General features: G+C 49.8%; 6 protein-coding genes across 6 annotated transcripts; 3 read left to right on the top strand and 3 right to left on the bottom strand.

The window, feature by feature from the left end:
• Nucleotides 1-982: 982 nt before the first annotated feature.
• On the top strand, nucleotides 983-1,899 carry ColSpa_00699 (uncharacterized protein; the record flags this gene model as incomplete). The annotated part of the gene is made up of 2 exons (XM_049266911.1): nucleotides 983-1,343; nucleotides 1,409-1,899. The coding sequence occupies 2 exons, from the start codon at nucleotides 983-985 to the stop codon at nucleotides 1,897-1,899; spliced, it is 852 nt and encodes a 283-aa protein (XP_049122868.1).
• Nucleotides 1,900-2,773: 874 nt separating this feature from the next.
• ColSpa_00698 (uncharacterized protein) lies at nucleotides 2,774-3,585 on the bottom strand (the record flags this gene model as incomplete). The annotated part of the gene is made up of 2 exons (XM_049266910.1): nucleotides 2,774-3,118; nucleotides 3,172-3,585. 2 exons carry the CDS (start codon nucleotides 3,583-3,585, stop codon nucleotides 2,774-2,776), a joined length of 759 nt encoding a protein of 252 aa, XP_049122867.1.
• Nucleotides 3,586-6,943: 3,358 nt separating this feature from the next.
• On the top strand, nucleotides 6,944-7,474 carry ColSpa_00697 (uncharacterized protein; the record flags this gene model as incomplete). The annotated part of the gene is made up of 1 exon (XM_049266909.1): nucleotides 6,944-7,474. The coding sequence occupies one exon, from the start codon at nucleotides 6,944-6,946 to the stop codon at nucleotides 7,472-7,474; it is 531 nt and encodes a 176-aa protein (XP_049122866.1).
• A 752-nt stretch (nucleotides 7,475-8,226) lies between these two features.
• Nucleotides 8,227-9,771, top strand: ColSpa_00696 (mannan endo-1,6-alpha-mannosidase DCW1; the record flags this gene model as incomplete). The annotated part of the gene is made up of 3 exons (XM_049266908.1): nucleotides 8,227-8,803; nucleotides 8,833-9,107; nucleotides 9,175-9,771. The coding sequence occupies 3 exons, from the start codon at nucleotides 8,227-8,229 to the stop codon at nucleotides 9,769-9,771; spliced, it is 1,449 nt and encodes a 482-aa protein (XP_049122865.1).
• A 4,262-nt stretch (nucleotides 9,772-14,033) lies between these two features.
• Nucleotides 14,034-14,480, bottom strand: ColSpa_00695 (uncharacterized protein; the record flags this gene model as incomplete). The annotated part of the gene is made up of 1 exon (XM_049266907.1): nucleotides 14,034-14,480. One exon carries the CDS (start codon nucleotides 14,478-14,480, stop codon nucleotides 14,034-14,036), a length of 447 nt encoding a protein of 148 aa, XP_049122864.1.
• A 499-nt stretch (nucleotides 14,481-14,979) lies between these two features.
• ColSpa_00694 (uncharacterized protein) lies at nucleotides 14,980-15,237 on the bottom strand (the record flags this gene model as incomplete). Its single annotated transcript, XM_049266906.1, has 1 exon — nucleotides 14,980-15,237. The coding sequence occupies one exon, from the start codon at nucleotides 15,235-15,237 to the stop codon at nucleotides 14,980-14,982; it is 258 nt and encodes an 85-aa protein (XP_049122863.1).
• Between the last annotated feature and the right edge of the window lie 441 nt (nucleotides 15,238-15,678).

The raw sequence follows: 15,678 nt of genomic DNA, 5'->3' as shown, positions 1-15,678 counted from the left end.
CTTGACGAAAACGACAGCAGCATTATTACAGCTCTCTCCCAGCATTCCTATATTTCGGATAAGAGTAATAACCCAGCAGAAGTGGGTGACGTTCTTGTAGTCTCTTGTAGTCATGTGTTATTTCTTCTGTGAGATACGACGCTGAGAGATTTAAAGCGGCTGCGAGCCCCAGGGTCCACGGATCGACGTTAGTTGGCCGGGGATTGGTACATATTAATACTATGGGATTTACAGGATGTTTTGCCAACTTGGAAGGCGACATACGTGGCTCCATGGGTGGCGAAGCATTCTCACTTGTCGAGGTCAAATCCATTTATGTTGTCCATCTAATGGAGAGTGCAGCTCATCATTACGCAGTGTTTCGTGATGCTTTTTAATTATTCGTCATGTATCGTGTTCCATAAATGAGAGAGCTAGATCCAAAAGTCGGCGGATGAGCCACCACATAAGTTGTTGGAAGTAAGAAAGGGGGTATGCATGTGAAGGAGCATGTGTATAATGAGTGGTACGCACAAGCAGGATAGCAAGCATAACAAGATCAGCTTGAAAAGGGACATCCCTAACGGTGCATGGCATCTCAGAAGGTGACGTTCTTCGCCCAAGAAGGCAATTGAATCGTGAGTGGGTTGCCGAGCACCGAGGCCCTTGCGAAGCGACCCAGCGTTCACCCCGCAAAGAGGATGTTTTGGGTGAAGGCGACATTACGTGGGATGCCATACCCCGTGCATGCAACGAACGGTGCTAGGCCCAGCGCTGAAGGTATAAGGTGCAAACAGCGCGTCTGATCCCCCGCATTGCATCAACTTGTTGTCCATTTTCGAAGAACACCACGTTTTCTCTTTTTCTTTGATTCGATCACCGCTTAAAGTTTCGGCCACACACCACCGCTCCCTACCTTAATCAATTCCACCATAGTGTAGACACCATCGTTAGTAGCTTTTGTTTGCTGTGGGTCTCTTGATCGGCCGCATCGGAACTCATTATGGCGTCCAACGACATCACCCCTGTCCCTGCACCTTGGAAACTCAAGGGCGACATCTACCTATTCAGCTTCTGGGTCTCCAAGGCCCAAGCAGAGCACCCGCCAACTGTCACTTACTCTCCCCTCGAGGCGAACTCGTCTTTCATCCGCCCAGAAGGCAGCCGGCCGCTGGGCGGACTCAGCATGATCCAGATCATCCGATATACTGAAAGTCCCGTTGGTCCGTACGACGAGTTGATCCTGAGCCCAGGGTTTCATGAGTACACGGTCGAGGAAAATGGCAAGCGCATCAAGAAGAAGAACGCAAGAATCACAAGGATATATGTGTCTCAGAAGTACACCTGCTGGAATGGCCGAAAGAGTGAGTCCAAGTGACCGGGAAAGCGGCCAGCTCGGCCAGCGCATGTTGTTGACATCAAGCATTAGACTGGAATATTCCTAAGCATCTCGCCGCATTCGACTGGAAGGAGAACTCAGACGGCAGCACAAGCGTGAAGGTTTTCCCACACGACACATCGGGAGCCGTGGAGGAGGCGTCAGCGAGCACCACCCCTCTGTTCCAAGCGACGTTCAAGCCCGTCCCTTACGTCCCGTCCTTTCCCCTCTCGCTCAACGTTCTCAAGTACATCGGTGTCGACGCGACCCTAGTTCAGCCTCCGCTTCCAGAAGGCAACGGCAGTCAAGGTGAGTTGCCGGGGACAGATCGATGGTGCAGCATCGCGCCCGGCCAGAGCTCTAGGAAGGCGAGCTTGGGCTGGTTCGACATTCGACAAGCAGACGAAAAGGGCAATGTTGTTGGTGATAACGAGAACTTTTGGCCAGGTCTTGGACGTTGGCAGATTGGACTGAAGATGGAGAACTCAGATGTCACCTTTGCTGAGCCGAAACACTGGGATGTGCCGAGATCGGTTTTGTAATCGACTGTGACTGTCTCTGTAGAGACCAAATATGGCATCGAATAGATTCCGTGGTTGTATTGCTTTTTAAGAGATGATTTCGTTAGAGCAGGCTATCAAGCAGTGGTGATACGGATGTACTGTGTACCTACAGCTACACTTGCTGCCGTTAAACAGGCTTACCCGCTCTTCAGGGCTGACAGCTCCATAAATATGTTACAAGACCTCCTTTTAGGAAATCTTCCCTGATTGCGGTTTCTCCGAGAGATGTCAGTCCCACTCACGTCTCACATCTGCGTACCTGCTAAGAGCCAAAGAAACCTGAAATGACATGCAGGGGGTGGGATGAGATTTGACTCAGGTCCCCGGTCAGGGTACACAACATCGTTCCTCCATATACCACGCGGCAAGGTGCCATTGCAGCGTCTTCTTCTGCTACGGGCTGCTACGCTCGGAGATTAACAACGTGGCAACCCCCCTCCCCGAAATACATGACGAACATGAAAGCATGGGCATTGGTGGGACCCTCCATGGAACGAGCCGAAGTGACATCGCTGGGTTTGAGAGCTAAGCTTGCCGTACTGCCTCCGATATGAGTTTGGAAAAGGTCCTCGTTTCATTGTGTCAAGGGGTTGGAGATTGTCACTTATGTCGGTTGTTGGGGTTATCAGCAGACATGTCAGATAGGAGCTAGTAAAATTACGCAAAGACGGTCTCGCACATTACTAGAAGGGTGGCCGAATCTTGATTCCAAGTATGAAAGGGTGTGCAGGTGACATGGCAAACGTGAAGCTCTCTATCTAGGATTATATCAGGATGCAAATCAGTATAGTCATTGATAGTAAGTTTATTTGTATCCCAAACGACTTCATTGTCGACGCTCGGCGTGCTAACTTTACGCTCTAACTCTCTCTTGGCCAACCTTGGCAGCAAGTACAAGACCCTCCGCAACGTCCTCAGGCTTGGAGAGGAAAGGAGAGTGAGAAGCCTTGGACGAGTAGGTAATGGCATTGGGCCCGAGGAGACCGGCCATGTGCTGCTGGATGGCGAGAGGGATCGCCTTGTCCTCATCGCAGAAAAAGAACATAGAGTCAATGTCGTGCCATGGTTCGTAGGTGACAACGTCGTCGAAAACGGGAGCCGACTGGTGCTGCAGTTCCTCGATAGCCTTTTTACGAGCATCAGGTTCAACATCGTGGTAAAAGATCTCTTCCGGTGTAATCGCGTAGACATAGTTGCCCTGTCTTGAAGTAAGCTACCAGTCCCGAAGACTATGCCATTGGACAATCTCACCTCAAACTTCATCCAGGGCAGGAATTGACCGCCAAGCATTTCTCTGATGCATTTGCCAACAGGCACCACAAAGGCACTCAGGTAAACGAAAGTGATGACACCGCCCTTCTTGCCCTCTTTGGCGCGCTGCTTGTAGCCGAGACCCTTCACGGCGTTGGCACCAACCAGACCACCGTACGAGTGCACCACAAGAACAATCTCCTTGCCTTCATCGGCAAGTTTCTGAAGAACTGATCTGACAGCAGCGGCATCATCGTTCAAGCCCTTGGTCGGGGGCTCAGCGCCAACGGAGGGGTATGCAACAGCCTCAACGGGATAGCCTTGCGATTCGAGCATCTGCTGAGCTGGAGAGTAGCAGGTTTCCTTGTGCCACGCACCAGGCGCGAGAACGAATGTGGGCTTAGCGGTCGACATGGTCTGTGGTCTAGTTGTTGGTTGAGCAAGAGCCAAGCGAGGAGAGACGTGTTTGGTATGAGAATTCCTAGAGGTTGGAAACACTTGTGCTACGAACGAGATATGCAGGCGAAGGGAATTTAAATCTTTTAAATATGAGCAATCGCTGATCAAGCCAGAATCGCGTCAACCCCTCACGGCAACCCATCCCTCCTCCCGACATTGTCGCGTCTCTGCAATTATGTGGCCCCAGTGATAACCCCCTCACAGACACGTTGCCGCCCCTCTGCAACAGAAAACCGGAAGTCGGAAAACCCTGGAGGTCTCCTCCCAAACCACGGCATTTGCGACGTTTCTCGCAAAGTTCTGCAGCTGTTTGCGGGTCTGGCGATTCATGGGCATCGCCAAGTTACATTGATTGCGGAGCATTCTTCAGCGGCACTTCTCAATGGAATTGCATCGTCCAGTAATGGGTCGGATGCAGAATGATAGGGGTTCCCCTAAGGTAACCAGGGTTAGGATCATCTTTATCGGATTTCATCGCTGATTCAGGGTATCCTTGGGATGTTTCTCTTAGAGATCCGACAGCTTTTCGCAACGATGTTGGAATGGAGACTCGTTGCAATGAGTGGTTCAGTCGGACTTTTTTTTCGTCATTTTTTTTCTGGCGGGTCCCCCGCTCCCTGGCACTATGGGGTTGCTTGAGGCCCAGTCCAGCCATACAAAGCAGAGACCTCGGCGACGGGGATTGAAGTTGTCGCGCGCCGATTTTCCGGATTGAAAGTGCTGGGCAGAGGTACTCATCGTAACTAATTTCCTCTGGGAGCTGAGGATACAACTCCCATTTAGTTTCTGCGATCCCCTCAAAATTGACTAGATATCCACTTTAAGCCATATTGCATCCGCTTCACTAAGCTATTGATATCCGCAAAGGTTTGGTCTTGGCACTCTCCGTACCAAACAGCACCGCTCGTCGATTGGAGACTAGAGAACCATACCTCAGAACTCTAGCCACGGACAAGGAGATAGATAGGTCACAAATCTGACGCCATTCAGAGACAACCAATGGCAATGCATTAAACACTCAAGCACTTATCTTTAACTACTGTTCAAACCACATGCCGAAACTTTGTAGGTGATAATAGTGGAGATGCCTGGTTGTCAGGCGTATTTGCGTCCAATGTCTGTTAAGCCTCGCATCAAACAAAGCCAAAGGAAGTTACCCAAATCTGCTCTTGTACTCGAAACCAAGGTGGACCCTCTTCTTGATTGCTTGGTAACGGGTAAGAGCGGTCAAAGCACAATCTTAATCGCTATATTTAGGGAGCTTTGCAAAAGGCACCAAAGTCGCTGCGATTGCTTTTTAAATGTTTGGGTCATTTGTGTTTTTGGACGTTTGATGGACTACCCAAGGGTTGAATATTTTCATTTTACAACCTGAGAACGGTCAACTACCATGCTTTGAACTTGATTTTAATTTTTCAGCAACCACTTCGGACCTCCTCTTGAAAATTATAGTGCACTTGGTCTCTAACAGCACACGGTTCTGTCACAGCTACACTTTGACTTATTGAATCTTGTGTAGCGTATGTGAGCAACTTAATGAGCCACAAATCAGGGCCATGCGTCAACCAAACATTGTCTTTGTGTACTACAAAAGCTCAAAATGGATCGGTTGCGGGACAAGAAGGGCTGAAGACTGGTTGGTTATCTTCTCGTCTCACGGGTATTGTCCCTCTTCTCAACAATTGGTTACAAAATTTGAACTCAGCTTTGAGCTAGTCTTAGCGAATGGATTTCTGCCACATTCCAAGACGCATCATTCAAAAGGTTGCTGCGCCTGAAGGACTAGTGCATTGGTGCCATTCCCAATTAAGGGCCAAGAGTAAGCAGGCTACCACGATAGCTTAGGCAGCCTTCTTTCTGCCTGATCCCATTCAGGTCTCTCTGGTTGCCTCACAAAAGTCCTCTTTAAGAGCAAGGTTGTCTTCAAATTCTCGAACATAGTAAATCAATATCTGTTCCATACATCAATGATACAGTCATGGGCGACATTCTGAGGCTCACTAAAGCCTCCTTTTTCTCCGGTGGGGGCGATTTCACATCTCAAGGGTTCCACGATTTTTTGGATCGCACTGTGCCTGGCTTCGGGACTCTGTCAAGATTCTTCTTGACATGGCTCAAGCTCGATCTCACCACGATATTTCTTCTCATATCATTCGGTGGCGACATTCCAAGGGCTTTGACGGGTCTTCAGAACCTAGGAACTCAGATATACTGGTGGATAACACGATTCTTCACTGCCTCGATCTCCATAGGGAGCAACGACAAACTCAACAGAGAGGTTCTGAACTGGCTGGGGGCCCATGTCCTTACTAAGCAAGGGACTCGTGTCTTGACCGCACGAACTGAGGTGATTCAGAACGAGGCATGGTACTATCGAAAGCCGATTGAGCGCGACGACCTTCACCACGAGAAGAGAGTCCCGGTACAATACCTGCCGACTTTTGGGACGACCTGGTTCGTCTATGAAGGGGGGTTTTTCATGGTGCGACGAGTCTCGACTAGGGGTCCCAGCTCTGCTTACACTGGGGTTCCCGATGAGTATTCTTCTGCACCTGAAGGCAATGAACCGTTGGTTGTCATGCGACTAGGGCGTTCAATCCAACCTGTCAAGGACTTTCTCAATGACTGTCGTGTCTTCGCGGACAAGCAGCGCGAGGCTTTCATAACGGTCAGAACAACAAAAAACCAATACAACAAAGAATCTTGGGACACGACCATCCTGCGTACGATAAGGCCGCTAGAAACTGTGCACTTTGACGAGAAGACGAAGCAAGAGCTTGTACTTGATATTGAGATGTATCTCAACAAGAAAACGAGGAAGTTTTACACCGAGAGAGGAATCCCTTACAGAAGAGGCTACCTCTTTTATGGACCACCAGGCACGGGTAAGACGTCGTTGTCTCTTGCTCTTGCAAGCTATTTCAACCTCGAGCTTTATCTGCTGCATATTCCAAGCCTTCGAGACGACAGTGACTTGGAAAACCTTTTCACAGCACTCCCTCCAAAATGCATCGTGTTGCTGGAGGACATCGACGCAATCGGGATACAGCGCCGAAAGACGGTCGATTCAGAAGATTCTGCATCTGACAACAGCGACGATGAGAGTGACAAAGACAGTGCGAGGTCTTTTGGCAGATGTCGTTGCACTCTTTCAGGTCTTTTGAATGTCCTTGATGGTGTCGCATCCCAGGAAGGGCGCATCGTATTGATGACGTCCAACGTGGCTCATAAACTCGATAGAGCCTTAGTCAGACCCGGCCGAATCGATAAAATGATATATCTAGGGAACATATCACGACACAGTGCCAGAGGCATGTTTGAGCGCATGTACCGGCCATATACGTCGATTAATAACGTCCTGGTGGAGAAGGGTGCCGAATTACTGGAGAATCAAGGAAGGGCATTTGACCAATTGGCAGAAAGGTTCAGCAGCCAGATACCGGATAATGTTTTCACACCAGCACAACTACAGGGCTACCTGCTTCATCACCGGAACTCGCCTGAGAAAGCTGCTGACTGCATCCTGACATGGGTTGTTCAGGAGAAGGCGATCATGGACGAAGCACAACGACGTATGAAGGCATCAGCGGAGCGTAGAGCGAAGAAGAAGGCATTGAAAAGGCTGAAGGCGTTCAAGACTCTAGCTCCGGATGTAGAGAACGAAGAACCCCACAAGGAGAGTGAAAACGGAGCGGAGAATGCGCAGGCGAGCAAAGCCCCAATGAAGCAAGCCAAGGACTCCCAGAATAAGCATTACAGCGAAAACCCCGGTACGAAGCAGACGGAAGATGTATCTGATGTTGATACCCATCAGACAGATATTGATGTACCAGGGCAATCATGAACTCGCCCTGTAGCACAAGGAGATAGCTATGGTCGGCATAGTGTGTGGCACTGAAGAGGCAGAAAGTCCATCAATCCAACTTATATCGAATAGGAATGCGTCACCAACAAAGTCACTCGAATGGAGATACACAGGGTCATAACACCAACAAAAGGAAAACAGGTAAGAAGAAGAAAACAGTAAGAGTTTAAAAAGCATAGTACCAGTGTTATAAAATTATGCTCAACAGAACATTATATTTCTAGAAGAATCTCAGTGCCGTAATCCTCATAGCGAACGAACACAACCTCCAATCTCTTTTCATCAGTAATCCCCAGGCTCACCTCCACGAACACGAGACATGTGAGCTGAGCATCGCAACGTAATAGGTTTAGCGCTTGCTACGCCAAGCAGGCATCGATCCAGGCGATTAATTAGCCGATGCGGCGCAGCAGGGGTAATCCGCCCGGCTCGAACTAGTCCGCGCTCGATTTGCGATGCAGAGATGGGGTTTTTCTGTGCCTACTTCGTATCCAGGATATTTTTCTCTTGAGTTTTTTCAACAACGTCACTGTCTTTCGTGTTGAATCAAAAGACGGTGGAATTCCGACTGTCTCTTACACTCGCTTATGGAAGACTATTTCAATAGCTCTCGACACTCATTTTGAGCACCTAGTAGACTTCACATGAAAACACTCGTCTTGGCACCAGACCTGCCACCAAAACTCTTGGATCTAATTCTACAGACGATTCTACTGCTTCAAGCCCCCATCATGTTCGTATCTCTAGTTCCAGCTCTGTCGGCGGCTCTCCTGCTTCTGAGCAACGTGGCCAGCGCGGCCGCCGAACTCGAGATCAACACTCGCGACAACATCGTAGAATCTTCGCGGTCACTCGCCAAGGACGTAATGACATTCTATCACGGCGAAGAGCCCGGTAATATCCCAGGAATCCTTCCAGGCCCTCCCACTTTTGACAACGGCGATTACTGGTGGTACCAGGGTGCCAGCTTATGGGCTACTTATCTCGATTATTGGCATTTGATCGGAGACGACTCCTATGCCGACACGACCAGCAAAGGGATGTTGCATCAGACGGGCCCAAATAACGATTACATGCCTCCGAACTTCACTGCTTCACTTGGCAATGATGATCAGTGTTTCTGGGGCACAGCCGCATTGACAGCTGCTGAATACGACTTCCCCAACGTAAACGGTAAAGCCACATGGATCGATCTTGCAAAGGCAGTCTGGAACACTCAGGCATCGCCCGATCGTCAGGACGAGACTTGCAATGGCGGTCTTCGTTGGCAAGTCCCATGGTCGAATGCCGGTTATGAATACAAACAAAGTAAGCAATCATAATCAAATAGCTGTCAGTTCGAAGGACGATGACTGAACTCATTGCAGCGGCCTCTAACGCGTGTTTCTTCAATATGGGAGCCCGTCTCGCCCGTTTCACTGGAAACACGACCTACTCCGAGTGGGCCGAGAAGACTTGGGACTGGCTTTCCGGAGTAGGCTTGATTGACAGTGAGACTTGGGCCGTGTATGATGGAACTCACGTCGAAACGAATTGCACTGAAGTTAACAAGGTGCAATGGTCTTACAACGCTGCAATGCTCATACAAGGCGCAGCGTTCATGTACAATAACGTTTGTTCCACCAGTTCAAGCAACTCAAGGAGTCTGGCTACATTTACATTGACTGACTTGAATCTAGACCAATGGCTCTGAAATATGGCGCGAGAGAGTTGAAAAACTTTCCGGTTCTCTTTTGACGACCTTCTTCCCTAACGGGACAGCTTACGAAGTTGCTTGCGAGCGCCACAAGGGAGTCTGCCCACATGACGCCCTCTGGTACAAGGGTTACGTACATCGCTGGCTGTCGTCTGCCACCCAGCTAGCCCCCTTCATTGCGGATAAGGTGCTGCCTATCTTAAAGAGTTCTACTGAGGCTGCAGTAAAGCAATGTGTAGCCGGAAAGTCGGGACTTGCTAACCAGTGCGGATTCTACTGGACCGATGGGGTGTTCTCCGATCCACAGACCACAGATAACACCACAGGCGCCGGCGAGGCTGTGAGCGTGCTGGCCGCTGTTTCAAACCTGCTCATTTCCGACGCCAATGTACCAGTCACCGAAGCAGACAGCAAATCCGGGGATTTGGATGGAAACAGTCAAGGCAGCTCACCAAGCGGCACTCCAGTCACAACCTCGCCCACGGGTAAAACTACTCCCTCAGGAGCCGAGAGCATCAGATTTGATATGAAGATGTCTATTCTAATCGGTTCTCTCCTGGCTGTGGGATGGGCCATGTAAATTTCTGGTGAAATCATTAAATTGAATGACGAGTCTGCAGTACATCCCATCCCTGGACATGTCGAGATACAAGATGAAAAGCTTTACCGAAACGATTTACAAAGTGAGAACGTCACGATGCAAAGACAGCTGATGTTTCTGTTTATAAATGATGTGGACATTGATGAAAATGTGAACGAAAGAATTCCATCACTGTTTCACGCCTTGGCGCCCCTATGATCATTCCACTGGCCAATGAAGCTCTCCAGCCATGCGTTCCCAAGCTCCAATCTGGAGGAAAGATAAGAAATCGCCACAATCGTAGAATAAGAAGAGGCAAGTCTCATCTGCGAGTCCTCCTGGCCTGCCCCGCAAAGCCTAAATATTCTTGGGTATCATGAAGAACAATGCCCGAATCTTCCTCATTTTCTATAAGATATCTCGGCATTGTAGCTGATCCCATTCCGACCAGTGTGTTATGGATGTCTTTTGGGTTGATCGTGTCTTTCGAATAGTGGCCTTGGGCAGGGTAATCAATAGGAAAGACCTGCTCAGCGTCCAGAGTATAGGAGTGATAATCGGAGGGGACAGTCGAAACGACATCAAACACAGGCTCAAAAGAATCAACGTAGGATGAACTGGCAAGCTCGTCGAAGTCGTCGATTGTCCCAGAGTGAGCATAATGTTGGTAGTCCGTCGGAAGTTGCATGCTGGTGTAATCGCCATCTGCTGGCCGACTGCTTGCGCGGGTTTTGCGTGATTCGTGTGATGTCAAGTCAGCAGTCGCAGTCCTTGCATGTTGCGTTGAGTCGGTTGTTAAAGACATGTTATCCATGCCCCAGCTCTGATCTTGATATGCAGACTCCTGGTACGTTTGCTGAGAGCTGTAACCGTTGCCGTTGCCAAGAGTTCGGCTGTATCCACCAGAGCTAGCTGATGGGTAGGCGCTCGAAGCGTCCGTTGAAGACGATGCACTGGGGCTTGACCCTGAAAGTCGTCGATATTCTCGCGATCTGTCTGAGTCGGCATCGCTTCCATCAGAGTCATAGTGGGTATTGTAGCCTCTCTCCCATCTGTCGACAGCTTTTTCCATAGCGTCAAACATGAGTTGTGTTGGTAAGAGGCAAGGGGAATATGCGTCATGGTCTTTGTCTTGGTGTTAGCGGCACGATTTTCAGCTTAGGAACTCTGCGGTTAACTTACAAATCTCCACCTTCTTCGCCCACTCCTCTTGACCAGGGTAAAGCTTCATGAGGAGTTTATGACGGTATTTGTAGTCCAACGACTGTCCACTGGCTCTTACGGAAAGATTGTCTAAGACTCGCTGCTGATCTTCTGACAATAGTGGTGGCTCCTGGGGCGACCAGACTTTTGTGCAGTTGCGTGAGTGAGACGACTTGGACTCTGTCGGCTTCGAGCTGAAACGAGCGCCACAGTTGTGGCATTGCTTATCGGTTCTGAGATGGACTCTTTTGATATGCTCGCTGGATTGTGTTAGTCAAGACCTTTCATATCTGAACAGAGGCAATGGGCTCACATCAGCTTGCCAATTCCACCCTTGATGTTTCCATCAGTGCAAGAGTTCCGGACATGGGTAAAAGCGGCCGGGTTCCTGATAAAAAGGGGGCAAGCCAGATTGACGCTCTTCTCGTCGACATTTTCCTGGCACTGAGGGCGATGCAGGGGTAATCCCATCTCCCTCCTGAGTTCTATCATCAAGAAGTCTTTCATGCTGGACCAACTCATCGGTGACTGCGGTGTGGGTTGCTGGACAACTTCAACAGGCACGTTCGTCGTAAGTTTTGGTCGTTTGACTTCCAAGATTTGGCTTGCTTTGCCATGAGTGACCGATTCGCGGCTTCGCTGCCGAACTCGCTTGCTGCTCTCGCCCATGATTGCGAAAGGACAAGATTATTTTGTTGAGGCTCCAAAAGCCGCGAGGTTCTCGGTAACTTCCTCCCCTATTTGATAAATATGTTGAACACGATGCTCGGTGACCTTGGCTTCGGTCTTGAGTTTGATGAGGTTGGCTGGAAAGATGGCTTGCTGTTCCCGAACCCAAGCTTCTGTAAGTCGGTTGTTTGATCCAATGTATTTTGGGTCACCGCTAACAACCGAGCCAAGTGAAAATGAAGGCTGTTGCTGCCGAGTGTAATGACCCTGCGATCTCGTAGATCTGCTCTCAATCAAATCGACAAAGTTAGTTCAATTCAATACTCTAGCGCTATCCTGTCGCCCAGGATCTGGTCGGCTTGTACCCGATTGGGCACAACTCACCTCTTTGGCGTGTTATTGAGCACCATTCGGTTCAAGGCAGGTAGACATGAAGAGTGGCCATCAACCCGTAAACGAACACAAAGAACGTATACAAAGTGACAGAAAGAGTGATAGAAGTCGTTATCACGTTCGATAGAGTCAGAGAGGTAAGTTTGGGATGGGAAGGAAAGAAAGAGCGCGATCCATGGCTCAACGGGGCGGCTTACGACTAAGAAGCAATCTTCGATCGCAATTGCGATCAGGGCATCCCGGCCCCGTCCGCCACCGTCAACAAGCGCAGTTAGTCGCAATTGAGAATGGGGAAATGATTTAAAGCCAAACAGTCACTTTTTCTGAGGTCTTAGAACTAGCCCGACGAGATTTGATGCATTTTCTGTTCCTTCAGACTGTACCAAATGGCTTCACAGGTGGGCGCGGAAATGTCTTGGCAACAGTGCTCCAAGGCTTAAAACAATTGAACCGAACAAAGCCATTGATTTCCTCTGGGTCTAAGCTTACAAAACTTCTGGATGATATTTCCAGAAATTCTCTCGATAGTTGGTCTTACAAGAATGAGGTTTGAATCGCTCCGACAGGTTGTTCACTACTTGGCGTCGAGACGACGTCTGGACGCAACCCGCCCGCCATGGCAATACAGAACTGCTCAGCAACGTCTGAAAATTCCATCTGTATCCACGGACCTGGGTAACGAAACAGGTGCCATTGTTACTTGTCGAGCTATATTATGCCCTAGATCAATGTCTAGGGGCTTTTAACCGGTGCTTCTATGGGCGTGCCCTCGGAGAATTAACTCAATCGCGCTAGGCTCATCCAGGACCAGGAGTTTAGAATCCCTCCTTCTACAACATCGAAATTTGGTGTCATAAGTGCCAGGAAACCAATAACACACTCACTGACCGCCTAATTTAGAGTTTTCTATTGAACGCTTGAAGGAAGACCTTCTCTATGTGGAACAGCGGATGGGTGCAAGTCCCGAGCCCGTGGTCTCGTGACCAGGGGCTCATGCGGGTGATCTAAGACAGTATAGACCCTTCACAAGGTGACAACGATGTCGCAGAGAGTAGTTGCAATGGTTTTGGAGACATGAAGAAATTAAAGCCCCGGGATTCGGCAGAGTAGCGGTCAGTAACTATATCTCTTGTGGAGGTCCCAAAGGTTTGCGCAACCTGGAATGCAACTACTGCAGCTTGGCTAGCTAGACTCGCCTGGCTGCTTAATATGGGGTTTCCAATGATGGACAAGTTTTCTCATCTCTACACCTGTAATACATGGTTGTGAGTCCCTTTGCTTAACATGGTTTTCTCGCAATATGGCAAGCATCCACTGCTTCAATTCGATCCACCCAACAGCCGATCTGCCCCACGCCGAACCTTCGGTACCGCGCTGATCCGCAGTGGATCGAATCCGAGTCTGAGGGAGCCAGTCGTTGCATACGTCACAGCCATAAATGGGTGTGAATGAAACTTCGTAATGTTACCTAGAATGGTGGAGAATGTCAAGAGACTCGTGAATATCCTCTGTCATGCGCACAACACATCACAGAATCTACCAGATTCCCTAACATGCCAGGCTATCAGGATAGTTGACCCTTAGTGGCGACGAGTAAGGACCTATTAGTCACGCAGTCTAATCAAGTCAGACTACTGTCTGCCAGATGTATGTATCATGGTTACGTTGTGCTCATGTGTGAATGATACTTCTTTCAGGCATCCCAGATTGTTGGGTGAACCTTGCATAGAAGACCCTGTAGAGTGTCGTCAAACATCTAGCCTCTGAGGATTCAGATCTGCGCAGATGGAAGCTGCTCAGCGAAGAGAAGGTGGTTTTCTCAACCGCACCTCGGCGCCACCAAATCTTGGAGCCAGGCTGGGAGCTAGCTTCTAGTTCAGGCTGCTGAAATATTGACGCACAGATGCCGTTAGCCATAACGAGATGTGTCATGACCTATTGATGGTAAGGGCGGTGGAAGACATCGGGGCAATGACAGTGAGATGACAGGCGCTAGCTCAGGCAATCATCTTATGCACTGAAAGCACACCGTGATCAATCGATTCATGTCGTTTGATCTGTTGGGAAGGCCACTCAAGCCAGTGGGCGTACTGAGGGTCTAAAACATTGAACAGCCCATTGAGGAGATGTTCTGACCATCCCTGTATGAACCAGAAGTGCTCGAGGGTCTGAACGAGAACGCTGAAATGACCGAGGAGAATAAGGGGGAGAGCTTGCTTCTGCTGCAGGCGGATCACAAAGTCTTCATCCATGCTGTATAGCCACCGCATGACGATCTCAAATCGGCCCTGAACATGCTTTTCGCGCTCGGCCTCGGTGCTAAAGGTCATCTTGAAACAGTCCTTTAATAGTTCGAGTGCCTTCAAGAACATCTCACGTTCGAGATCAGGAGTAGTAGCCACCAGATCGGATAGCTCTTCGAAGCGCTTCTCCCAGTACACCATCTTATGTACAGGGTCAGGTAGCGGAGGGCAATGTGTCCAGGTATGTTCGAAGGTTACACCATCATCAGACCACCCAGCTATGATAGTCTGTATACCCATGCTGCGAACGATGATGCGAACGCCGCGCAGGAGTCCCCACCAAGGGACCTCGCCATCCTCCGCAATTACCAAAAGATGACCGGGGCTTGGCTTCTTTGCAAATGTCGAAAAACAGACGAGGACAGTGGTATGATACAGAGCTTGACAGTTGTCCTTGTTTAGTTGTGAAATAAGGTTGGTCACTGCCGGTAACGCGCTTGTCGAGTGTCGCTCCGCAAGGGCCTCGTAATGATCGGCTTGTGCTGGTCGAAGTCTCGCAAGGTGCTGCGCAGAAATCGCAAGAACCATGTGAAGAACATAGTGATGCCGAAACCCGAGCTTCGGAACGTGCTCACGCCATACGCGTACCTCGCCCAGTGTTATGGCTGTATGGCACATGTAGTGATGTAGCAGTTCGAGGTCATTGGGGTTCAGCAGCGAGGGAGAAGATGGTTCGGCTGACAGCGAGGCCGGTGCGCGCGGTGTCTTGGCTGTCTCGGATTCGGAGGCAGTCGGGGTCGGTAGCTTTTGGATGGTGTCCCAGTCCTTCCGGGGACGGCCCCGTTTTCTCGGCCGCGGCGGCGTCGCCGGCGACGAAGCGGTGGGAGATGGAGCGGTCGGTTGTGTCGGCAGAGGGAGGAAGTCGCAGTGCATCGAGAATCTCAGACAGTTGCCACATTCGGGCTTCACTTCATCGCACTATCAATACAATACAGTCAGTCTAAGGTAAGTTCTAGAGAAGAGCTCGGGAGCATGCAAAGAGCGTGTTGGCAGAGTTGGGCCTGGTAGGATAACCGAGAAACGTGCCTTGACTTTTCTTCTTTTGCAATTTTGACACCCATTGCGAGACTTCTTATGAGACCTCCTCTTGTTCTTACGACATGTTCCACAGCAGCAAGCTCCTCCAGCAGTGTTGATGATGGAGAGCGCGGTGCATCCTGCCGATTTCGAGCCGCTTACATTCTCGTCCTCGTTCATCGTGCCCGATGGTATCGGCGACCGTTCTCGAGTGTTCGGGCTGCAGAAGCGAAAAGGGTCTAGGCGCGAGAGCGATTCCCATTCATACTAGCAGTTTGACTTAGGACGTCATGTAGCGCCGGATTGAAACAGCCAGAGACCG

The sequence above is a fragment of the Colletotrichum spaethianum genome, assembly GCF_022836535.1.
Source record: "Colletotrichum spaethianum MAFF 239500 DNA, contig01, whole genome shotgun sequence".
NCBI classification, from domain to species: domain Eukaryota; kingdom Fungi; phylum Ascomycota; class Sordariomycetes; order Glomerellales; family Glomerellaceae; genus Colletotrichum; species Colletotrichum spaethianum.
Note: the sequence above shows the minus strand (reverse complement) of the source record. Positions and strands in the feature narration are given on the sequence as shown.